The sequence below is a fragment of the Alternaria arborescens genome, assembly GCF_004154835.1.
Source record: "Alternaria arborescens strain FERA 675 chromosome Unknown contig_9, whole genome shotgun sequence".
Classification (NCBI taxonomy): Eukaryota; Fungi; Ascomycota; class Dothideomycetes; order Pleosporales; family Pleosporaceae; genus Alternaria; species Alternaria arborescens.
The window spans coordinates 579807-603976 of record NW_021167864.1 but is presented as its reverse complement, the minus strand read 5'-3'; the positions used below and the strand labels follow the sequence as shown (position 1 = coordinate 603976).

The window sequence follows — 24170 nt, the reverse complement described above, 5'->3', positions numbered from 1 at the left end:
CTCAATGCAAGAAGGGTAATTCGCGAAACGCTGTACTCGGAACTGCGGCATTCTACTAAACAAGCAAACACATCTGCGTTTCACACAATAACACATCAGATTATTGACCTATGGGAACTCTTGCGTCACGTAAATTTATCAACTCCCGCTGAAGGTCACGATGATTAGTATTACATCTTTAGTGCATGAGAGCTTCACTACAGCGGCAATCGTACCTTGGTATCGTTCTTGGAACTTGTATAGAGGAGGGTTTCTCCACGCGGTATGCATGACATGTCAAACCAAAAACGATTGAATCCGAACATACAAAACAACCAACTCAAATCATAAGTTTCCAATTACTCGATTCTATCCTGTTCAGCATCAGCTTAGGCGAATTTTAGTGTCCGCGATCCACCCGTGGGTGCATGATGTTGCAGGGCTTGTCGCCACTAGTGTTTCACCAAACAATACAGTAGATCTTCAAACATGTACTGCCTGTTCCTAAAACCCAAGACCTAGTAACACATGCGACGGATCCTGCGATCCGAGGCTGAGGTGAAGAGGCTGATGGCGGCTGTGATGGTTGGTAAGTGGACGAGTCGAGGTGTCGATGGTAATGTGGAGCAATCAGAATGTGGCAGGTGGGGCGAATGTTGATCTCATAGGCTCACCCAAAGTGATAGCGGTCCATACGAAAATCGTAAGCTGCGGAATATGCTAGCTGACCAAAATAACTGGGCACTTTCAGTACATACCGAACAATAGGCTCAAAGGTCGCATAAGTTTGAAAGAGCAAATCAATACTTCGATCCAAATTCGCCATCACATTTGAAGCCGGCTTACGGCTCTCTCAAAGTACTCAAAATATACATAAGAAACCGAGGGCCAATTTAGGACCAACTTGTTCTTTAGTCAAATGTAGGCATCTTAGTGCAGTAAAAGTGAAGCAACGCATTTCGAATGCGAGTATTCGCTGCTTGGAGACGCTCCAATTGTTATCGACACCGACGCCATATACACAGCCTCGTATTGACGAGAACTCCGTTCAATGGTATAAACCCAATAATCATCACCACATTAGTTTTTCCGTCCCGAACTTTCCAAGCCAGTCAGACAAAATAAGTATCCTTTTACTCCAAACCCGTCCCCCTTCTACCCAAAGTGGGTCGTCCCCCACTAACGCTCCCCCTATGCATCCTTGATGCTCCACCACCATGCATCATATCCAAATCTACTGGCGTCCCAGCACCAAGCGCAAAACCATACGCCTCTGCGCCCTGCCCTGCGAAAACCCCATCATCACCTAGACCGTGTTGTGGCGGTGGCTCCACATTGAATGGCACGAAGTAACTGCTCATCGGATCGAAGAAATTGTTGTTGTTGGCGCTGGCACCCAGACCCATGGCGTCGAGATTCCAGAAAGCATTATTGAAGTCGCTGGCTAGGTCGGGGAAGGGGGAGAGGTTCGTAGGATCCATTTGGTGTGCGTGCGAAGGGTGTATCATTGTAGGCGAGGTATTGATGAGTGGAAGAGAAGGATGGTGAGCATGTTGTTGATGCGCGTGGTGGGAACCAGCGAAATCAGCGAGAAATTGCTGGGGAGAGGTATGTTGCTGTTGTTGGGCAAAGAGAGCAGCAGGGTCGTAGCCAGCGGCGATGGCGGCGTCTATTGCATCTTGCGAGGCCATGTTCATTTGGTTCATTTGCTGTTGTGCTTGCAAACGGGCAGTATGGCTCTGTTGAGCTTGACTGTTCTGCCGTTGTAGTCGTGGCATATCTTGGTTGTTCGACGAAGCAAGATCGGGTTTCGAGATGGACTTTGATTTGTTTTTGCGCGCCTGCTTGCGCTGTTGATCAGATTTTGATGGCGGAGATAAAGATGCGAAGAACTCTTCCACGCTCTGTAGATCGCTTTTGTGTCCCAGGACGGCATCAGTACCTGGCTCATTTGAGTTTGACTCAGCAGCATCTTCATAGTCGGTTTTCGAGACACCGTGTGGGTATCTGTCGAACCAGTCACCATACTGAAAGATGCTACCTTTCTTCTTGTCACCGGTCGCGTTCGGTCCCTTCAGCTGGGCATCGGCATGTTGACGATACAGCTCCTTGAGGTTTTCTGCAATGTAATGGAACATGCCCCAGTACTTCTTCATCTTTGTCAGGTACTTGACATTGTATGCCAGATACTTCTTCGATTGCGCTTCCAGCTTTGGGTTCTTCGAGAACACGCCGTGAACATGGACGGTCGAAGAGAAGAAGGCCGAGTAGCCTGCAAATGGTGCGACGACGTTGTGATCCATGGCTTCGTTGATGAGCATCGAGATTTGGTTCGCGGCGTCGAGCGCAGAGCGAGCAGACTCTGTGAGGAAGTCATGAGGCATATCCTTCGGTGGTCTGCTACCTGCTGTGGAAGGCAACGCGAATCTATGCATGAACAGCATGATCTGTTGCCATAAGATATGAAGATACAAAAACGAGTTCGCTGTCTTGCCAATAGCATGACTTTTGAGGTTCTCAGGGTTGTAAACAAGCATCTCAGGCAATGCCGCTTTGAAATCCTTCGCCTCCTTCTTGATAGCATGGAAGGTGGAATCGGAAGACCACATAGGTTCTGCTTCGCGTTCTTTTCCTCCCAAGTTCATGTACTTAATAAGCTTACCCCAGATGCATACCAAACGTATGGTGTACGCTGAGACACCCATATTGTCGCGCGGATTCGCCAATTGACCGCTGTCAGGTGGAACGGGATTCGGCACGGCGCCTTCTAGATTTTCTGTTGGCGCATGTATCTCGTGTACGTACAGATGCTCTTTGACTGGTAGCTGTACTTCGATGTACTGCTCGTGTACAAAGAGCGGTCTATCGGTACCAGAGGAGTTGAATCGGTCCATCAGGAAGCAAGACCACATAGTTCGCCGCCGTATTTCTCGATCCGTAGCGCTTAAAGGTTTCCTGTCGGACTCGTTGACGAGCGGGTCGTATTCGTTCTCCTTGTGCAGTTGCAGTGCATATGCCATTCTTTGCGCCATACCACCAAACATCCAACTCCGTCCACCTTGACAAGTGCCAAACTCATGAAGTCCAAGTAATAAGTATACTATCAAGATGGTAATGTTGGGTGCATCGTATCGCTTCAGCGCAATCTCGCGTGCCCGCTCAGCCCAGCTGTCGCCCCGTAAGAAACATGGCTCTGTGCGTAGCTGTGGGTGGTTTGAAAATCGTGCTGAGATGGCGCACATTGCTAGTATTAGTACTGGCGGAACCTTTCCAGTTGCGAGCCTTCGCATGAAGCTTGGCTTGTGGAGGAGGGGGTAGCTTTGTCCATACACATAATCGAAATAAACTTCAGCCAAATGTTCCTGTATCTCTTTTGACGGCAAGCTTTCCGCTCCTTCTGTTAAGAGTTTGCTCTCATCTGACTCCTTGCCACGAGACGTCGAACCAGCCGTATCTGGGTCTGCGACTTTTGCTTTTGACCATTCATCCAACTCGTTACCGAAAGCTTCTTCCGCGGCACGCTTCTTCGTGGTGGGTGTTTTCGGTGGTGCGCCGGGGATAGCAGGCTTAACGACAGACCTGCCCACATTCGCAACAGAAGGTAAGCTTTCTTTCGGTATCAGCTTGATGACACGATCTTCCATGCGCTTCAGTCTCTTGTCTAACATGGCCATGTAGTCCGTTCTCGGGGCTGCTTTCCTGGTAGTGACCTTGTAAACACATGGTATCCGACTTCTCAGACAGTGTTTGCAGGCTGGCTTCTCGCCTGAGCAGCGGATTTTCTTCCTACGACATGCGATGCAAGCAAGTGGGAGCCTTTTCCTCTCCTTGCCAGCCTTTGTTTTCATCTCGCTCCAAAGCGGTGGATCTTGCGTGTCATCCTTACTCCTGCGCGATGTCGTCGAATGGTCTGTGCCGTCGTTGCCACTGAGCTTCATGGCCAAGGCCGAAGCTTCGTTCATGGGATCAATGGCGAGCATGCCCATGGCAGGCGCGCTCTCCGGACTGGTATTGTTTCCGTCGCGGCCGGGGCTTCCTCCAATGCTCATCCGATTAGGATGCGCACTCCCGCCGCCACTCATACCTTCTTCACTCATATTGCCAACACTGCCTCTGTGATCCGCATATCCAGCCTCAATTTTTGGTTGTATCCCGTCGAAACTGGAACCGAATCCTTGGCTTTGCGCAAATGTCATGTCGAAGTCGGAGAATGAGCCCATGACGTTGGTAGGACTGATTGCGGTCGCGTTTGGGGAAGCTCGAAGCTCAGGCAGGTCGTATTCGGCCAAAATCAGTGAATCGTCGTTGTCGAAGCGCGCGTGCGAGGGAGTGGCTAAAGAGGTTGCGGTCGCGCCGGAGTCGGCCATGTTCTCGACGACTGCCTGCCGTCTTTTGTGCTGTTGGGTAGCGCCGAGACAGTCAGTCTTACATCAGGTCCCAAACTTCAAGATTAGAACAAATGGTTCACATGCGCCTGCATCTCAAACCCCAAAACAACATTTCAAGCGTATCCAGGCGTCGAGACGTCCAAACGTCGTGTGCTTGGATCGGAACGCCGGCCGAAGAAAGGGAAATGGTAAGCTCCGACTTCTCCACAGGATAGTCACGGCCCTTGCTTGGAGACCAGTGGGGGCGCTAGTCTCTATATCAAAGCGCAGGCTGTGTATGTGGGGAGGAGGATAGCACGCGAGACGGGAGCGAAAAAGCAGCGAGCAACAGGCGGGCACAACTCGGGGCTGAAGAAGACAAGAAACGAGGTATGATGACGCTGGGTGATGTATCAACGCCTTGTAAAAGGTGGCTGCTGCGGCCTATCCCTCCGCCGATACTATAGCTGCATTCCCCATGTCGCCTGCACAAGGGACGGCACCAGAGCCATGTAATGGCGCCTTCACGATTCGCACGCTTGCAGCTTGCCTCCCGTCGAGGTCCGATTAAACCACGATCAAGCTTGTCGGCCCACTCAAGTCACTGGCCGCACGTTGGCCGATGCAAGCCACACAATCCTGCCCCTTCCCCACATGGCAATCCTTGCAGTTCGAGACCTGTTGCTGATTACTCAGACATCACAAAGCAGTTTGCGATGCCTTCCAAGCCGCGAGCGGACAATGATCGTCGCCTGGGCTTCTGCGCTGCCTATCTTCGTACAGCGTTATGAGGCGCCTCATAAGCACGTATATCTTGTATAACTCGATGCGGGCTTTTGCATATCACGCGGATGTCTCCGTGGAGACGAGCGCACTGTGGCTGGCAACTTTGACGGCGGGACCCATCGTGTGCCAGGTGGTCGCTATTTTGCGGGGCGCCCGCCCTGTTCAACGTTACGACACGTTAGACGCACGCGAGGTATATGAGTTCTTCATTGCGCCTCTATATAAACCATATGTCCTATTTTCCGATTCGACCACTTGTATCCAATCTCCGATGCCGCGTTCTCGCGCAGAACGGTGCGCCTGTCGCTTAGGTCTGATGCCACGATGCTGCCTGGACCTGTACGGTGGGTGCATCACGAGGGTTGTGCACAATGATTACTACGTAACTTGGGCGAGTGGACCGTTTGCAAAGTAGGCGACGCGACCACCACCACCACCACCACCACCGGAAGATTGCGTTTCAGTAATAGATGCGCTTACATATATGCTGGCGGTTGGGATCAGAAATGGGCGCCTGTCGACTTTTGGAGTGGGTGCGTCATCGATTTGGAGACACCAACCCCCTGCACCCAGTTTTGATGTTACGGACTGAACCATGACAGGCCTTCTAGCTGGCTTCGGGGAGCACGGTCCTGGAATCGCTTGATGATTTGAGATAACCGTCTTTCCTCGTTCGTAATTCCATTTGTCCTGCCTGGCCGCTCTTCTCCACTTAATCCTTGCATGTCATCCTTACAATATGAGTGGTCGATTTATCCATATTCCTTCAACATCTCGTGCTGTATACTTGACCACTCGTATATCACAGCGAACACATCAGATATAGACGCAAGGTCGTCCCCTCAGTCCACGAGTGATCCGCTCGTCCGCTGCCGTTTGTCCCAAGTACGAGATATGATGTGTGCATGCAAACCCGTGAGAGTCGCATACAACATTACCCGAGGCTATGCACACCTCAGTAGCGAAAGAATGGGGCAACCGTCTGTACAATCATACGCGACGACCGGTCGACTGAATCAGGTCTATGAATCTTAGAGATGGCACGTATAGCGGTATCGTGGTACTGGGTGTTCTTCAAGTAACCACAAGCGCTAGCCTAACCACTCGTCACAACAATAACTACCCGCTCACAACCTCTCGCACAATCCTGAAAGAGGAACAAAGAGCGACCTGTTTTATTTCTTCCGTTGAAAAGCACCTAGAGTTCTAGCACAAAGAAAGGAGCGACAGCGACTATGCAAAAGCAAGTACTGCGAATGTGCATCTTATCCCTCTTCCTCCTCGACCACCTATTACCTTCAATAGCCGATTTTGCGTACGTCTCAGTCTATTCCGTCTTGGCGATTTCAGTCTCAGCAACGCCGTGGTAGGCGCCATAAGCTGAATAAGGGCTGTACGTAAGGCATGTCAGATTGTGTGCTCGTGAGCAATGGATGATGGCTGAAGCTTGACGGAGAGTGCGCACGGAAAGAGGTGAGAGTGGGAGAGAGAAGCAGCAAGCTTACTTGTACGACTTGTACCAGGAATCACCAGCAGCCTGCACTTCCTTGGGCATGTCGCGTTTTACACTGCTGCTCGCAATATTATCCATCATCTCTTTGGGCATGCTCAACATATGGCGCTTAGCCATGTCTGCATCCATCTTCTTGGCCTCGGTTTCCACCGCAGCAGGGTAGGGAGTATATGCTTCGTAACAGGAATATCCACGCTTGGCCATGGACGCCTCTTCGGCTTCAGCCTCGACAGCGGCAGAGTAAGGAGTGTATGTCTCGTAGCAGGAATAACCTCGCTTTTCCATGTCATCTTTCGCTGCCGCAGCCTCCACTTCTGATGGATAGGGGTCGTAGGTAGTGTAGTAGACGCCATACTGGGCGTAGTTTTCCACTACAGGTTGTGTGTCGTCTCGCTTCATGTTTGCAGCCTCTGATCCTGTTACGTGGTTAGAAGTGTCCTGATGTATGATGGGAACGAGTATGGGATGCACCTTGCTGCGTCTTGGCTGCTTCTGCTTCGGCTGCAGAGGAGTACGGCCCGTAAGAGTAGTATGGGTGGTATCCGGCATATTTGGTGTAGTCTTTATCCTGAGCCTGGTGCATCTCGGTATCGCCGATCTTTTCGAGTGGCGCAGCTGCCGTCAGGGCGACGAGGCCCACGACGACGATGACGAGATGCATGACAGAAGATGATCGGGTGGATAAGTACTGAACGTGTCAATGGATCTCTGAAAGGGGATCTCAAGGGGAGGTCAAAGATGACTGCCTGTCCTCAACACGGGAGTCACCCTTTTGTACATGTCATTTGCGGTTGGCATTGAGCACAACCTCGATGCATGTGTCGACTGTAGCGCACACGGCGTAAGGTTCCATCCGCATTCGCGTAATATTGTGTTTGTTCACATCTATCGTAAGCATAGAGAAGTCGCACACACGGAGTAGCTTGCGCAGATGCAATGAAGGTGTTGCGTCGGGTTGCGCAGAGGTGAGTTTGGCACAGAGATGTTAGGCCCGAGTTTCGTGAAGCCATGGTTCAAATGCTCTCTATAGTGCTAGCTGCATCGATGCCCTATAAACAAGACAAGTGATACCGGTGATGACAGCTATTCATTGGATAGTAGAATCCGGGAGATGAGGGAAGTTGTGTATCGTTGCTATGAAGTCAGCGTTATATGCCTAGACTCATTTGTAGCAGCTAGTTCAGAGTACAGGCTTGCTCATCGCAAATTCAACTCATGTCTAGCGCCGAACTTCTCTGGATGATGAGAGGGTGAAGTAAGTCATTCAGTCAAATTTTGCTAGTGTTGAGATACCTTTACGCAGGTTCTTCAATAGTGCCGTACCATGGTAACGAGTGAGGTAACAGATGCTCCAATGAAATAGACTGAGTTTTGCTAACATCAATTATGAACATATAACAGGATCAGGTACTGCGAGAAAAGTGACGAATCGCTTTTCGCATCACACGACCAACGTGTTTGACAGGTCTGACGGCCATCACAGTGTTACTACTTGTCATACACGGCTGAAATTGCTGTACTGACGTCTAATTTGCACCGATTGTAGTACTCGGGAGATTGTAGGGGGAACGAAATTGAAGAGCCCTGCACCCCTCGCTGCAAGTACATATCTGTCTCGACCTTGTCTTCCAGTCTTATCGTTCTTGATCGATGCCCGGAACTAGGACGTGTGCATCTACTGTACAGTCTCGTCATGTTCGACATCCTTCGTAACCGTCCTCGGCACGAGCGTCTATCTCAGCGCGACTCGGAGAGCCACGACGACGACACTCTTTTGCCCGGCTCATCCTCGTCAACATCATTGACTCTCAAGTCCCAAGCAAACGAACGATTGAGTCGCGATGTACAAGTCGCAGTCAGAACTCTCATAGCGTGTACCATTGTGTATGTTGGCGCAGCGATGTGGATAGTCTTCACAGTGAACGGATCAAATTTGATAACCGACCCGGATGACTTTTGCATTCACCATGTTTCGCGATACTGTATGTAACAGACGAACGAAGACGGAATATGACACTAATAGAGATAGCTCCGGTTGTCAGAGATGTGCAACCGAATTGGCATACGCAGTTGTTCAACGGGAACTTCCTTCACCAGAACGCGTTTCGACAGCCGGCAGGCCCGGAGGTTGACGCTGCATGGGACGCGTTGGGTGTGAATTATCGAGGCGTGGTGATAGCCGAAGACGAAGCTAAACGGACGGGGCTGCGCCACGATCAAGTCAAAGTCAGCCAAGAGTATGGTGGTGGCTTCCCAGCTAATGTCGAAGGCCTTCATCACCTACACTGTCTGGTAAGCAGCAGAAGCGGTCCGCTGGTAACATGTCACTGAAATTTGAAGAACCTCCTCCGCAAGACACTGCATTGGAATTTTGACTACTACAAGTCTCAAAAGAAAGGCCCTTTCATCAACAGCGAGTACATTGTGCGCTTACACACGACACACTGCCTGGATATCCTGAGGCAGGTTCTACAGTGCAATCCAGAGTAAGTATCCCTATGCGAACTGCATGTGAGACATGTACTGACTTGGTACACCCACGTTCAGTGTCGGGGTGCTTGGTCAAGTGTGGTGGCAGGCTGACACTGAGCCAAACCCAACGCCGTTTGTCGACTTCAACACGAAACATCGATGCCGAGATTTTGCGGCGGTTCGAGAGTGGGCGGAAGCGCACCAGCTTCCGCCAGAGACAGAGGTGAACATGAGCCGGTTCTACGAGATGCCGAAGCCGGGAGACTTCATCTTTCCTGAGATCCCATGAGGGAGTGCAGAGGCTAGGTGTGTCAGTGGACCGGGCGAGCAGTGCTTTGTCGTCTACAATAGTATGCTTCATCTCTTGCTCAGTTCTGGCGAGGCTTGACGACGCCATCGTGCACGATGTAGTAGACAACTGTACTGTCCGTATCTACCGATGCCAATAATACGCGCTTGGTTGTTCTCCATGGATTGCTCGGGCGTTCCTCTACTGTGGTTGAAGAGTCTGGAGTAGGCGGTACCATAGTGAGGGCATCGAAGGTTTGGGCCAATCCACGCAGCGTCCATTTCTCATTCAGCCTTGTGGGTAGTATCCATTCGCGCTCAGGCTCTGCCTTGACCTCCAAACCGCCTGCCTCCCCCTCGGCGCGCGCCTTCCTTTCGCGGTCGGCCTTCTTCAGTAGCTCGACCTGCTCATCGGGGTGGACGTAGAGGCGCTGCGGGGGAAGCCCAGAGACCAGCGGGCGGGGAAGAGGCTCGTGGGTAGTCGGTGAGTGCGTGTGTACGTGGAGGTCGGACCAATAGTGCTGGTACTGGAGGTTGTGCAGTATCTGGCGGGCGAGCGATATCTCATTCGGAAGGTGGCTTGACCCTGCGGCTGACTCGGCACCCGTTGATACGAAAGTCTGCAGCGGGGATGGCGCGATGGCATGTTTCATATCTGGTCTTACGGAAAACGTCGTCATGATGGAGGCTGGGCGCGGAGTCGTGCTGGGGGTTTATTGGTGGTCCAAGGTTGCGCACGGCGTTGGGGGGGAGAGGAAGCTACTCGGTTGCGGAAGGAGCGAAGATCTTGAAAGACACCCCACCAGTCATATGAGGGCAGCCGAGCAACTATGGGAAGCGGCGACGCGGCCTAGGCAGCAGACAGCACACATTCTTATACCTTGCCCACGGTGACTGTTTTCATGTCAAGACTCCTTCGAACTTGTTGAGGAACGTTCAACCCCGGTATCATCTTCAAGAAGCCGTCATCATGCTCGCAGCAATCTCCATCCCCACACTACTGCTTCTGGCTAGCGTTGCCGTAGCTCAAGAAGAGACGCCCTCGGTCGCGACCTCGCCATTCGTCAGTCCCACGCCCGAGTCGGAGGCAATCTTTACCATTCAGACCTCTGCTGATCCGGACCCATGGTCATGCTATATGGACTGCGTGCAGCCTCCATGCCCGCCATGTAAGCAAATACCTTCTCTTCAACACAGTCTGGCACAAGTCTAATCTTGGTAGGCACCGGTAGCATGATGAGCATCCCACCCGTTACAGAAACAGAGTCTGTTGGCTCAATCAGCCCTGTCCCTATGCCTAGCGTGACAGACGTATCGATTCCACCCGTTACAGAGTCTGTCGTTACAACTCCCGTTCCTATGCCCAGTGCAACGGACGTGTCAATTCCCCCTCAAGAGTCTAGTGGTGTCATGTCGATTCCAGCGGGCGAGACACCTGAACCTAGCGCTTCTTCGAGCGGCAGTTCGGGCGCGAGTGCAACTAGCTCTGGTTTACCAGAGCAGACGACGAATGCTGCCGCGCCCTTGGCCATGGGTCACGAATTCCCAGTTTTGGTCGCTATTGCTGGCGCGCTAGCTTTCCTGTAAGTTTGAAGCTTGGGTAAGGGGTAGTCTGTAGGGCGTTGGGCTTGTCCAGACTAGCATTCAGTGCCATGATCGCGTTGGGTCGCGTCGGAGCCACTCCGTTCGTCAAAACTCAAAGTATGTGAACAGATGGGTTGTTGTGGGTGGAGCATCCGAGCAAAAACCTCCTAGATACAAAATATAAACGAATAACAGCATCGCACAAATTTCATGAGTTATCTCGCAAGTCTAACCTTGACGCGTTTACAGCGACGCCATGATGTGTGGCGAAGCACCTTTACGCGTATTCGTATACTAAAGAGCGATCTAGCGGGTGGCTTGACGCTGCACGTCAGTGGGTCTGGGGTTGGCAAGAGCCGCTTCGGCAACAATCTAGGCCACTTCCTTCCCATCACGCCGGTGTCAACAACTATAAGGAATCCCACATTCGCAACCATGTCGTTGATGATACAAGTCCTGTTATTCTTCGAAGCAGGTTTCGTACCAATACACATATACCATCCCAAGTGATATTAGACGGAAAGCAAGGATCCCGCCAAGGCACTGCATCATTGCCAACCATACCAGCGATCAACCACCTTGGCTGACACGTTGAGCCGCACACAAGCTTGAACGGGGCGACTCCCCTACAAAACAGGCGCGAACGTGCGACCTGCCTCTAGCAACTATGGCTTCTCAGAATAGTAGCGTACCAACGCCGGTGCCGTTCCCTCAGCCCGAAGGCCTTCGCAGCCCCAACGCATCGAGCCCTACTGTAGAGTCACCCTCTGCAACGACGCGCGAACGCACCTCGACCAATGCCTCGACCGTCTCGAATAGAATTCGTACTGCGACCGGAAAACTTATGGACGTGAACCCTCCGCCTGGCATGTGGGCAGCTACGGGAACTACAGCCGCCAAAGCCCCCTCGCTATCAGACATTCGAAAGGGCTCTTTTGGTTCTGATGGATGGAATGAGGATACACAACGGAAGAGAGCAAGCTCACGAGCAAGTCAGGCCGAACAGCGGTCGCGTACTTCCACCAATGCCGCGTCCCCCGCCGAGCAATCTGAGCGCCCGTACTTCGGTGGTCAGCGCAAGGTCTCTTCGAGCAATGCGTTGAACACAGAGCCGTTTCCTGCCTTGACTGAAGAGGATACACGGCAAGCAGCGGGGTATGATGGACATGACGAATATGTCGCGGCTGGCGTGCAATCGAAGCATAGTTCCGAAACTGCGACAGAACACCTCGACGATGACAGGCCGCACCAGCCAAAAAGGACCTCTTCAGGCCATGTACGTCTTCGCCTGCTCTCTCATACATGTTCGTGCTAACAGTCAGACAGTACGCCAACGGCTACGTACCACCTCCTAAGCTGCCATGGACCCAGTCATTCAAGATCGGTCTCAAAAGCTTCTGGAAGTGGTTCCTGACCCCCGCCGGATTTCTCATTACACTTTACAGCCTAAACGTTGTCGCTTGGGGCGGCATGCTCTTCCTCCTTCTTTGCAATGCCGCACCTGCCATGTGTACACCTACCTGTGACGACATCAACTCTCCGCGCCGGAAGTGGGTCGAGTACGACTCACAGATCTTGAACGCACTCTTCTGCGTTACAGGATTTGGTCTAGCACCTTGGCGGTTCCGTGATCTATACTATTGGGCATGTTGGAGGATTGGTGGATCGAAGCGCAAAGAGATGGGCATTCGCCGCCTTGCTGGGATACATCGGGGATGGTTTCGACTTCCGGGTTCAGATCGGTTGCCTGACGGAGCAGATGCGACCGTTGTCGATCCCGAAGATCCAGCTGTACCAATACCCGTCAAGGCGATCCCAGACCCACCCCCCACGGCGATTCGCGCGCCGCCCACTAAGAGTTGGAAGATGGATTTCGTCATTTGGAACAATGTATGGAACACTTTTTTCCAGATCGTTCTGTGCTTCTACATGTGGCACTACAACCGCATTGAGAGGCCGTCATGGGCTACTGGCCTCTTCGTTGCGCTAGGCTGCATAGTGGCAGGTATTGCAGGCATCATGATGTGGCACGAAGGCAAGAACGTTAAGAAGGTCGAAGGCGTGCCCATGCGCAGGGATTATGGGCTCCAGCAAGACGATGCTGAAGCGCAGAACATTCCGCTTGTGACTACAGGCGTGGCGACGAAGTCCTGAGAAATTTGCCCAGCTGCTTGCATTGCATAGGCAGAGTCTCGTTGAAAACGCTCATTGGAGCGGGAGTTTGCTCTTTCTTTCTTGGCGTTTGGTTAGTGTGGCGTTGCGTCAAGCACAATCTGGTAGACGCATTTTCATCATGATCAAGATACCCAGCCCACGGGCACTATATCTACCAATACCTTAGCGTAACCACAAGTTCCTTCCGAGTCAAAGCTTTCTAATTGTTTTTGTATCACGTCAGCTGTCTGTTGCGCAACCGAAACTCATGGACGCTTCTCTCCGGATTTTGCCATAGGTCTGCCTCCTGTGAGCCTCGCGCCGACAAGCTTGCCGAGCTCCCCGGACAGGCCGAGCTGCATGCTAAGCAACCCAAAGTAGATCCGTTGATCAAATGACGTATGGACAGCGTACTCTGTATGGACTGGTGACAGATGCACGCGCTCTTGGTATTTATCTAGCCAAGGCCTTGTGATCTTATCATCTCTTACGGTTTGCAACATCTCCCAACACATACACCTAATACCATCTGTCGTACCGTTGTTTTCGCCTCCCGACAGTGACAAATCTCTTTGCAAGAAATCTCCAAAGACCACAAGAGATGGCGGCCCAAGAATACTCCCTCGGAACGCAGGCTGCGCAAGAACTGCCAGGTAGTCACCCACCACACCCATATTCATCTCAGCCACAGAAGCCGCCACAATATCAACAACCACCTGCGCAACATTACCCGCAACCAAACGTTCATAATCCTGCGTATGCGAATACGCCTCCTCCGTCCTATTCAGCATACTCCCAGCAACCGCAGCAACAACCACATGGTTATCCACCTCAACAACAATACCAGCCTTACCCTGAGAAGAACGCTCAAGCCATGACAGCGCCATACCCACAAACACCACCCGCAGGCTACTTCCCTCATCAGCAGCCAATGCCGCTACCAAAGCAAGCACCCCCTCAAAACAACGGTTACTTGGGTGCTCCTCTCCAACACCACAGAAGCCACTCGCAACCTGCACGTGTGCGCTTCGCAGACCAAGACTCAGATCGCAGCACAAGTCTAGGCTCCGTGTCCGATCCCGACGAGTATCCGCCGCCCCGCCACAGCAGCAGCAGACACCATGGTCGACACCGCAGCCACTCAACCCGCGACTACGATTCTGACAGAGACCGCAGCGACCGCGATCGCGACCACCGTAGACACAAGCCTAGGAAAACCCACTCATATGACAAAGCACATGAAGAGAAGCATAAGAACAGAGATACCTTCCTCGGCGCAGGTGCAGGCACCATCATCGGGGACGCCATTTTCCCTGGGTTAGGCACTGCAGCGGGGCTATTGCTAGGTGGATACGGTGGTCGGAAGTACGCTGACACGAGGAGCAAGAGTGACTATGACGGAACAAGTAAGGAAAGGAGGAGCCATGGAGGTAGTAGGAGGTTGGGGGATGATGGATGGGATGAGAAGACTAGGACGTATCGCAAGGGTGCTGCAGTGCGATGATGATGACGATGACGACTATGATCCAATGTTTCAACTACGAGATTATGCCTTGCCTTCTTTTTGTTTAGTTTATAGATGATAGTGTAAGGCGCATTGTTTGGTTTGCTGGCTGCTGGTCAGCGACATCTTGACGACTAGTATAGCAATTTTCAACTTCTCTCTACACTTTGGACTATTCCTTGTGAGACGTGTAATAAACATTATATAATTGGCATGTTCGTCTTCGATCGCTCGAGAGCGATAGCGCTACATGCTCCTCTACGTATCTTCAAGATTCCGGCGCACGTCTTCAATCGTCCTTGCGATAGCGTTGCAACCCTTTCCCTCCTACCCTTAAGCCTATGCGGATGTATGTCTTTGACCGACTGGGCGGTAGCATTCCATCCTCCCCACCCAATACTTTACTCTTGCGTGAATGTATGTCTTCAACCGATCTCGCGGTAGCATTCCATCCCAAGTCTTCTTTTACAAATACATAACAAAAATGTAACGGATGCACGTCTTCAACCGCAGCGTACGGTAGCGTCACACCCACCCTTTCCATCCCCTTAAAGGTCCGAACAAGGACCTTCTAGTAGATACCGGGAACAATCCTCCACGGAACAAGCTCGACATAGCGGTCCCAGTCTTTGCCGTACTTTCTGCGGCACTTCTCCTCGTCGCGACGCTCGCGGTGAATGAGCAGGATGGCAAAGTATACCATGAAGAAATATGTGAAGATCATACCCCAGCCCTTAGCCTCGCCGGGCACCGCGTACTTGCCGTAGCTGTCTTTGAAAAAGTACGCATCGGTTTGAGTGGCAGTGATGGGAGACTGTGCAGCGTTCTTAATGAGGTAGCCAGACATGGCAGTAGGTAGGACGTAACTCCAGCTCATGAACCAATCACCAAGGTAGTTGATGTGACGCGCCATACCCCACCAGCCACTGACAAGAAGTCTCGAACCAGCAGCAGTCTCGATGTACTTGAGGTGCTTGACACGCGGGTCCTCGGGGTTGGTCCTGAAACGGTTCTTCTCGTTGTTGACTGAGCGGAAAATGTAGTAGCCAATACCCTGGACGGCCAGCACGCCGACAACTCCCATGGGGCCAAGATCAACTGGGTAGATGGATAGGTAGCGAGTCTGAATAGAGTACGTGAAAGGGACCCAAACAAGATCGCCAAAGGAAAGCATCATACCGAAGCCATCAGCGATAAGGTCAATGGTGGTAAGGATAGCGGGTTCCATGTACAGCGCATCGAAAGTGTAGACGGTGTGGGCAACGGTGACGATAATGATGCTGTCAGTGACGCGGCCAAAGTTGCGGTATTGCTGCATGATAAAAGCGAGGTCGAGGATGATCCAACCAAGCATACCCGGGCGGAGTTCACACCAAGCCTTGATATCTACCTCGCCAAAGATGGGCAAGTTGATACGGGGATTCAGCTCACGTCCGATGAACCAGTCATAGAGCATGTTGCCGGTACGGCCACCAGCAGCGAGTTCACGCATGTTGGGATCCTTGGGATGCTTGACACCAAAAGAGGCGACGTAGCAGTAAGTGGCCAAGAAGTAGGAGATGAGGATGTTGCTTGTCAGGATGCCGACGTAGTTGTCAGTGATGAAGGTCCAGACGGGAAACTCCGCACCATGAGAGATGGTGCCAGCGGCAAGGAGAGTCATGATGAAGATAGCAGAGTTCCAGGCTGTGTCTTATTAGCTTTGAGGAAAGAAGATTCCTATGGGGTGAACATACCGTTGAACCTGTACATGAGCCTACCACCACTCCTGAGCTCCGTTCCCTCGACTTCCTGGCCTGGAAGGAATCGATAAAGAGCCAGACTCAAGAAGTAGTAACCTAAGGTACCAAGAAAAGCTTGGGTGTTGAGAAGACCAGCGAAGCCAGGCCATCCTACCTCCTTCTTCAGCTGTTCAAGGCTGAAGCTGTGCGGGTGCAGTAGAACAGGGGCTGGGCATCCAGAGATGTCATTGCACAGGAATGTGAAGACATAGACCAAAACCGGAAGACCGAAGGAGATGATGAAAGCTCCAGGGCTGGAATGTGGTTAGCGCTGTGGTCGTCAAGGCGTGGATAAACTTACGGTCCTAGAAATTCGTAGCCATGAGGTTCCTCGGCGATGGACTTGGTCGCCTTGTCTGTCTTTGCTTTCGACATGTTTTTGGTTACGCCTTGTCGCGTTCTTTGCGCGGTTAAAGTCGCAAAGTAAGCGAGGTCGACAAATAGGGGTCCGGTCGCGTCTTCACAACAAGGGTGCCTTCTCTCAATTCTTGTCTTCACCGATGGTGATTGTCGCGCCGCCTGAACCAAAGACGACTACGGATGCAGTGTTCTATATAGTGATGATTGAGGCTGAGCACATCAGACGATGGGAAATATCTCGGAATGCATTGCAGCCGTAATGACGCGCACACGCTGTCTTGGCCAGTCTAACCCCTTTTGGCCTTACCGCCCGAGGTTCCTGCCGCTGCAAGGCACCTAGACATGGGGGCGCGGCGCCGGAAGCCAACGTGTTGCGAACATGAACAATCGTATCATCTTCACCTCCACCGTCACCACGCCTCGACCCTTGCATTGCGTAGTGCGCCAATCATCAACTACGCGATGCTATCCCTAATCTACTCTCTCCTGCTTCTGGCAGCGTCGGGCTCGTTCGCAGCGGCCGCCTCGGACAAACAGCTCAAGCCATGTACCGTCATCTCGCCCACATCCGAGCGCTTCTTCGACCTAAACCCCATGCGGCGCCTTCCACCATCGGAATCAGATGGCAAGAAGAACAGCAAGAAGGAGGGCGACGAGGGCAGCTGGCATGCCAAGGGCTATGATTACAACGCCAACTTTACGATCAACTTCTGTGGACCGGTAGTTGAGGAATTGGACAAAGTGGAGGAGCTAGACAAGGGACTGTGGAAGAACGTCAGTGCATTCTACGAGAAAGGAGACAAGCAATGGGCGATAGGGTGAGTCTGCATTCTATACGGCGGGGAAAGATGGAGGGGTCTCAGTCGAGATGCTTGATTGCGACCAGGCAGGAACATTTACTGGGGCGCAATGCTAACAACTTACAACTTTCAGTCTTGAGAACTCAGAGCCCATCTTCCGCGGTCGCAAACTTATTCTCAACTACACCGGTGGCTCGCTTTGCCCCTCTCTATCCTCCAAGTCCAAGCGCACGCTCGAGCCCACCTCTCTCGACACCCGCGAGATCATCGACGGCGACGACGACGACGACGACGACGACGACGACGATAAGGATGGCGGCGACAAGAAGAAACCTAAGAAAGATGTCGAGCGCCGCAAGACCACCATCATCTCTCTGCTGTGTGACAATGACCCGCTTGCGAAAACTAGTGTATCCTTCGTCGCTGCAGTAGACGACTGTTCATACTTCTTCGAGGGCCGCTCACCCTTCGCATGCGGTGGCGTACACCAGGACACCCAAGCTCTAGGCCCTGGTGGTGTCTTTGGTGTCATTGTATTGATCGCCGTGCTCGTATACTTTGCTGGTGGTTGCGTCTACCAGCGCACAGTCATGCACCAGCGCGGATGGAGACAGCTGCCCAACTACGCCATGTGGGCAGGTATCTGGCGCTTCTTCTCTGTAAGTCTACTCCGATGTTGTCGTAGAAGGAGTAGTAGTAGTAGCGCCCGGTGGTGATGACACGTTTACAAATGTCTTGTTGGTGTTGCTGACATCGTGAAGGACATGTTCATCATTCTTACTTCCTCGTGTGCGCGCTTTATGCCTTCCCGCCGGGGCTACAGCCGCGTCTCGCTTGGCCAGGACAGTGGGCGAAGAGGACGCAGGAACGAAGATGAGGATAGGTTGATAGACAACCTGGATGAGGAGTGGGACGATTAAATGGGGCAGTACGTTGGTAAACGGCATAACGACGCGGCGTTTTGGGGTTTGGTAATGGACAATTAGTCGCTCAGGAGCGCATAAACGATAGACTACTAGCATACTTGGTCTAAAAGTACAGCATGCAGCATATACTGCTTGGGATCACATTCACAAGTGCACAAGCCGTCAGAAAGATTAGTCAAGAGATGCATCAGTAAGATACTACTACAAGATGGGCATGTCTCTGGCCGGCCAACGAACGAGAGCTCGCCAGTGGCCAAAGCCGACACTAAAGATACTGGAGAAGCACCGATTGAAATGGCAGGGAAGATTTCTAGTCTGCTCCCTGAACGCTCATCGAAAGAGCATACTTTCCAGCACTCTCCGCATGAGGCCGCAACTCGTAAAACTGAAACCCATCGGATCAACTCGCCGATATGTGAACTGATATCCATGTTGAACGCCCGCTTAAGAAATCGGCACACGCCAGGGGTATAATGCAGCGGATCGAAAGCAGTAAGGTCACTGAAAGCTAACATGCCGCTATGTTGCCATAGCTGCGAGACGATCTACATCGCCTCATCAATGTCGTCCTCAACTGTGGCACGTAGATTAGCATGTTCCGTGCCCGTGTCGTCCTTCTGCTTCTTAGCAGATGGCTGGGTGTTCGTTGAATCTGCTCCATCAACAGCATCCTCAACAATCTCATGAGTAGAATCGAAGATACTCCGGGTTTCTTGCGCATTGACGTTGCTGCGCTCTTCTCCTTCACTGCACGCGTCGTTCGTCTTCGCAGCCTCATCTCGTGCAATATCGGCATTGGCGATGGGCTCGAACTGCGCACTGACGCCCTCCAAGATCTCTCTGACATCTGATCTGAGCTCACTAGCTTCCCTCGACTGCAAATAAACGGGCTGGCTACCATCCACACCACCCCGAGTGTAGTCCCTGTTCATAAGAACAAGGATCTCATCGGCTTTGGCTTCCATGGACTCTTGCAGTGCTTTGCACAAGTCGTCGAGATGCTTGACGACAGTTTCGAGCACTTCACGAAACATGTTGTCTCGCTCTTGATCAACGTAGTTTGCCATATGCTCTTTCATGCGCTTGTATTGTCCTGAGCCAGACTCATTGCTGCACGCGCTGTAGGCGGTATGCATAACTTTTGCGATACAGGGTGTGAAATCGCGGTTTGCTTCACGCTGGAGCTCCGTCATTTGGATAAGAAGGGCACCTCCAAGATCTTTGAAGAGCTGTTCAAAGTTGCCGATCTGTGTCTCTAGGATTGGGAGGTTGGCCAAAGTGACACCCTTGGTTTTCGTGTACTCTTTGATAGCTTCGTGGAACCCATGTAGAAGCGTGCTTGAGCTTTTGATGTACGTATCAACGGCTTTCGGGAGACGCACCTGGAATGCTCGTTCCCAGCCTGTTGCTAACTTTATCTTGATAGGACTCACAAGATCAGCGTTGAAATCACGATGACCGGCGGCTGCAGACTGAAAAACGCCGTCGCGTCGAACAACAGCCTTGTATGATGCCCACATCAGACCGCCTTGGTCCTTGTCACCCCAAGCATACGCCGTTGCTGGCGCAGTATGTATAGCCTCATTGATGAGCTCTGGAAGCTTGTCAAAGATTTGAGACTGCAACTCTGATCGCATCTCTCTGACGCAAGTACGAATTGCTGCCTCCAATCCGTTTGTCAACTCATTGAGCCTCTGCTGTAAGTGAATGACCTGCTTTTGGGTCTCTTCTTTTGTCATCTGCAGGCCTGTTCCGTCATCCGAAGTCCAGAGGCTGAATGTGCTCAGCATCTGGCATACGGTCGTCAAGAACGCGCGACTGGTTTGAATGCGCCCACCTTCAGTAAGCTTTCTACAGTGAGCTTGGAGCTGCGGAACTTCCGTATCTTGCGGATCGACGAACCCTGGCACTCCGTCATCCTTTTGCATGCGACCACACATCTTCTGGTACGCTCTGCTACTGACACAGAAGACTGGAAGCGACCTAGCAACCTCGTCGTAATCGCGCATTTCTACTTCAGGGTTAAAATTGCCCTCGTCTTCCTCGGCTGCGTTTTCTTGGTCGATTTCCTTAATGCCTGTGGCGAAGTCTCGCTGAATAGCAGACTTGGAGTAATGGTTTCTGCCCGCAATACAGATACGACTAATGCTTGCTTTGATCTCAGCCTTTTTTGCTTTCAGTTCGTGAATTCGAGGCTTCAACTCGTCGATAGAGCGGTTGATCTGCCTCTCTTCACGTCTAGCGTTCTTCTCCGTTTCCCTTAACTCTTTGAGCTTTTCCTTGATGTCACTTTTGGATAGACGTGTTCTCTCGACCTGGAATATCACTTCATCGTCACTCTCAGACTTGTTGTGATCGGTATCTTGAATACCGTCGTCTGTATCGTCGTCTGTATCGTCGTCTGTGTCATCATATGTATCGTCATCGAGAAACCGTGTCTTCTTGCGTGGTTGCTTGCTTGAGCCAGCCCTCTTGCGTTTGTGGGTCTTCGGCAGCGGTGTGAACACTGGGTTTCCCTCCTCCAATTCTTCTAATAGTGTTTCCCAGAGCTCAATTTCCTCGCTTGCACCCGTGATTGCAATCGTGTAGACCTCTCGCGACTCAATGTGATCTGCAGTCTTGCTCTGGATCTGCTTAATCTGCTCGTTGTATTGGTCCTGTTGTTCCTCAAACTCTGTGACTTGTTCTCCGAGTCCGAGACTGTCAATTGCCTCAGTAACAGAGATGTCGTCAGTTTTCGAACATATGAATGTGATGCTCGAAATGCCGCCATCATATTTAAGCTGTCGTTTGAATGAGTCCCCGAGAAGGGTCTTGGCAGCCTTGTCGTCGACGGCCCGATTGATAGGGGCAACAATCCATAGGCCAGTGCATTGCTTCATATATCCCTGAGCAACAGCAGCTCTTGCAGCGTTGCTGTCATGGACACCTGGTAGATCCACAATTACGGCGCCTGTTGATAGGGCACCGCTCTTCGTATAGATCTTCACGACCTTGATCAACGGCCAATACTCCATCTGAACAGCTGACTTGGATGCCTTTTCCTTGCTCTTGTCTTTCTTGGATACCTTTTCCTTGCTCCTGTCTTTCTTGGAAATCTTCTCTTTGCTGTCAACATAACCCTGGAGTTTCTGGTAGAAGTTTTGTGATTCGGCTGCGTGAATCTTTTTCTTCGTCCCGAGCACCTCGACAACAGCTCGTTCGGACATCAGCGAAGGGACATCGCACGCGCCCAAATCATCCTTGGGAATCGAAGGATAGACAGAATGAAACTTCGCCCATCCCTAGAAGGTACGTGTACGGAGTCAGTGTATGTCTCACATGCAGTTTTCACGAGGATGTTCCTTACTATGCCAGCATCGGAATTGGGATCTTGCGCTTCGCGCGAAAGTGTGCCATTCTCGGAGAGAAAATCGCGCAAGAGGACCGTAAGTTCCTTCTCCCATTCCGCCGGGCTTATGAACTCGATCTCGGCTCGGTATCTGGATGATGGTTCGGTGCTGTTGTTCCACGACATTTCAGTTACCACCGCGGTGCAAGCGCGGATGCAATTGGTCGGGACAAGACGCTCTTCGTCAAGCATAGCGTTGATGACACTGCTTTTCCCAGCCCCTGTGTTACCTACCACACCGACCACAGTGCGCTTTCGCTCCGACTGAGGAAGAACCTTCTCAATAGCTTGTACCCACGAAGCAGCCTCTGCGCTAGAGGTTGAGTATTGAGAAAATTTCTCATTTAGTTGCGCCAGGATCTTGAGAGATGTGGAGACACCAGTCTCCAGGGCGTCAGGATCCTGGAGCTCGATGACTGAGCGAATGTAACGATCAATAGAACCTAACTCTTCTCTCCTACTCAGTTCTGAGGAGATCGGCCGTTCGAATATTTTGCTAGGTCCAAAGCTGTTCTCCGGCTCAACATTACCATTTTGGAGAACTGATGTATCCTGAAAAGGAGCAGAAGATTGTCTTTCTTCCTGAATGTGAACGTTGTCACCTATTGCCGTTGGATGCTCAATCTTGACAGTAGGTGTTCCGCTGTCCATGCCTGTAGCAATAGTTTTCAGCGAGTTTGTCTCGTGGAACGCATTTGCTGAAGGATGCGGTGTGTTTGATACGCTGTTACATCGCTGTGATGACAGAGGCAGCTCTTCCTGTACAGGTTGCAGAGTAGAAATTCGTGATTGGTACCATGACGGGTGCCTGGCCAGGTCTTCCACAGGCGGGACGCTACTCAATGCACTGGCATAATTTGGTGTCAATGATGGAGAAAGAACTGGTCTAGAAAGCGATGTCGAACGGCCTAATGCGCCTTGGGATGGGCTGAGGGAAGTCGTGGCAGTCTCAGGTAGTAGGTCTCTTCCCGTTGTTCCGAGACCGGCATGACCGTTTGTCGTTTGTGTGATGTGACCACTAGTCGCAGTTTCGTGTATTGCGACACCGGGTTGTGTTAGTTGTTCCTCGAGCAATGTTGGTTCGCAGTTCTGATGCTGCACCGTTGCGTTTGTCGGGTCTATAGCAACGAAGACTACCAGGTCGTCACCCGGCAGCAAGAGAGATTTGATAACGTCGTTTTGATCGACTACGCGACCTTTGAAACTGAGCTGAACGTTTGTGAATCCGTGCCTCTCTTCGTATGTTTCCCGTATCTTTTGCATCGAAATTTTCTAAAATCATGTAAGTGGGTTGGTGGACACATGCGCGGGAAATGGACCTCGCCGCCTTCCAATTTTGTCTTGCGTGCATCACTACATAAAGCATACGCGCAGATCTGACACTTACACTGTGACCGATCATCCATATGAAATCAGCTTCCTCAAAGCTGTCGTTGGTGGACTTGCGATGATCGAGTACAGCAATCCAGCACCGACGTGCTTTGAGCTCCTGTTCAGGAACCACTTGCCTAACCCGGCGCTGGAATTCGTCCCAGTCCATGTCTAGAGAGCGACCATGAGCGAAGTGCTGCGGATGTGTATTGATGTACGGTAGAAGCGAAGTTGACGCTTCAAGCAGTAGCTCCCTGCAGGTACATAGAGCTTGTGGAACAGTGGTAGCGGGGCTGTTGAGAGAGCAATCACAAGAACAAGAGCATGGATTACAATGACAGGGAGATGCAGTGTAAACAAATGGCGGCACTGAAGGACAGAGCGGGGCAATCGCGTCGAGAACACGGTAGAGTCGCGCTAGCACATGACGCGTCCGTCTTGCTCTGTTTGACTTCTCACTTTCACCATCATTTGAAGTCAGAACGTTGGTTGCTGCACGAAGCGGTCTCGAACTCTATCGGCACGACCCCTCCTCTGTGACCTGTTGTATCAGTTACTGCACGATTTTGATGCGATCTCTCCGTTGCCCATTGCTTATCGGAGGCGCGACCCACTAACACTATTAAACCGACACGAAGTGATATCAAGCTACTCGCAGCATCATAGCTACCTGAAATTTCGTCTAGATTGGTTGCTAAGGTATCTTCACCTATCCTGTAGCCTCTCAAATTTAGAACGAACAAGTCTACTGAGCAATTTATCAGCTCCGTCGCACATTTTAACATCGTGTATGCTAAACAGGATAGCGACTAGTTCGGCTGCTCACCTCTCAGCGTGCATGCGGAACGATTTCCGTTCCATCTATCATCCTAGCTTTGCGACTGTACTGCATGT

General features: G+C 51.6%; 10 protein-coding genes across 10 annotated transcripts; 5 read left to right on the top strand and 5 right to left on the bottom strand.

Moving 5' to 3' along the window:
• Positions 1–1112: 1112 nt before the first annotated feature.
• AA0111_g4879 (hypothetical protein) lies at positions 1113–4346 on the bottom strand (the record flags this gene model as incomplete). The annotated part of the gene is made up of 1 exon (XM_028650928.1): positions 1113–4346. The coding sequence occupies one exon, from the start codon at positions 4344–4346 to the stop codon at positions 1113–1115; it is 3234 nt and encodes a 1077-aa protein (XP_028507384.1).
• A 2287-nt stretch (positions 4347–6633) lies between these two features.
• On the bottom strand, positions 6634–7306 carry AA0111_g4878 (hypothetical protein; the record flags this gene model as incomplete). Its single annotated transcript, XM_028650927.1, has 2 exons — positions 6634–7061; positions 7117–7306. The coding sequence occupies 2 exons, from the start codon at positions 7304–7306 to the stop codon at positions 6634–6636; spliced, it is 618 nt and encodes a 205-aa protein (XP_028507385.1).
• A 1032-nt stretch (positions 7307–8338) lies between these two features.
• AA0111_g4877 (hypothetical protein) lies at positions 8339–9406 on the top strand (the record flags this gene model as incomplete). The annotated part of the gene is made up of 4 exons (XM_028650926.1): positions 8339–8627; positions 8675–8937; positions 8986–9131; positions 9193–9406. The coding sequence occupies 4 exons, from the start codon at positions 8339–8341 to the stop codon at positions 9404–9406; spliced, it is 912 nt and encodes a 303-aa protein (XP_028507376.1).
• A 79-nt stretch (positions 9407–9485) lies between these two features.
• Positions 9486–10085, bottom strand: AA0111_g4876 (hypothetical protein; the record flags this gene model as incomplete). Its single annotated transcript, XM_028650925.1, has 1 exon — positions 9486–10085. The coding sequence occupies one exon, from the start codon at positions 10083–10085 to the stop codon at positions 9486–9488; it is 600 nt and encodes a 199-aa protein (XP_028507377.1).
• A 290-nt stretch (positions 10086–10375) lies between these two features.
• AA0111_g4875 (hypothetical protein) lies at positions 10376–10992 on the top strand (the record flags this gene model as incomplete). Its single annotated transcript, XM_028650924.1, has 2 exons — positions 10376–10574; positions 10628–10992. The coding sequence occupies 2 exons, from the start codon at positions 10376–10378 to the stop codon at positions 10990–10992; spliced, it is 564 nt and encodes a 187-aa protein (XP_028507378.1).
• A 664-nt stretch (positions 10993–11656) lies between these two features.
• Positions 11657–13143, top strand: AA0111_g4874 (hypothetical protein; the record flags this gene model as incomplete). The annotated part of the gene is made up of 2 exons (XM_028650923.1): positions 11657–12265; positions 12316–13143. The coding sequence occupies 2 exons, from the start codon at positions 11657–11659 to the stop codon at positions 13141–13143; spliced, it is 1437 nt and encodes a 478-aa protein (XP_028507379.1).
• A 601-nt stretch (positions 13144–13744) lies between these two features.
• Positions 13745–14647, top strand: AA0111_g4873 (hypothetical protein; the record flags this gene model as incomplete). Its single annotated transcript, XM_028650922.1, has 1 exon — positions 13745–14647. The coding sequence occupies one exon, from the start codon at positions 13745–13747 to the stop codon at positions 14645–14647; it is 903 nt and encodes a 300-aa protein (XP_028507380.1).
• Positions 14648–15218: 571 nt separating this feature from the next.
• On the bottom strand, positions 15219–16803 carry AA0111_g4872 (Delta(14)-sterol reductase; the record flags this gene model as incomplete). Its single annotated transcript, XM_028650921.1, has 3 exons — positions 15219–16333; positions 16384–16682; positions 16730–16803. 3 exons carry the CDS (start codon positions 16801–16803, stop codon positions 15219–15221), a joined length of 1488 nt encoding a protein of 495 aa, XP_028507381.1.
• Positions 16804–17250: 447 nt separating this feature from the next.
• Positions 17251–18508, top strand: AA0111_g4871 (hypothetical protein; the record flags this gene model as incomplete). Its single annotated transcript, XM_028650920.1, has 3 exons — positions 17251–17606; positions 17722–18247; positions 18350–18508. 3 exons carry the CDS (start codon positions 17251–17253, stop codon positions 18506–18508), a joined length of 1041 nt encoding a protein of 346 aa, XP_028507382.1.
• A 551-nt stretch (positions 18509–19059) lies between these two features.
• AA0111_g4870 (hypothetical protein) lies at positions 19060–23445 on the bottom strand (the record flags this gene model as incomplete). The annotated part of the gene is made up of 3 exons (XM_028650919.1): positions 19060–21798; positions 21864–23177; positions 23293–23445. 3 exons carry the CDS (start codon positions 23443–23445, stop codon positions 19060–19062), a joined length of 4206 nt encoding a protein of 1401 aa, XP_028507383.1.
• Positions 23446–24170: the final 725 nt, after the last annotated feature.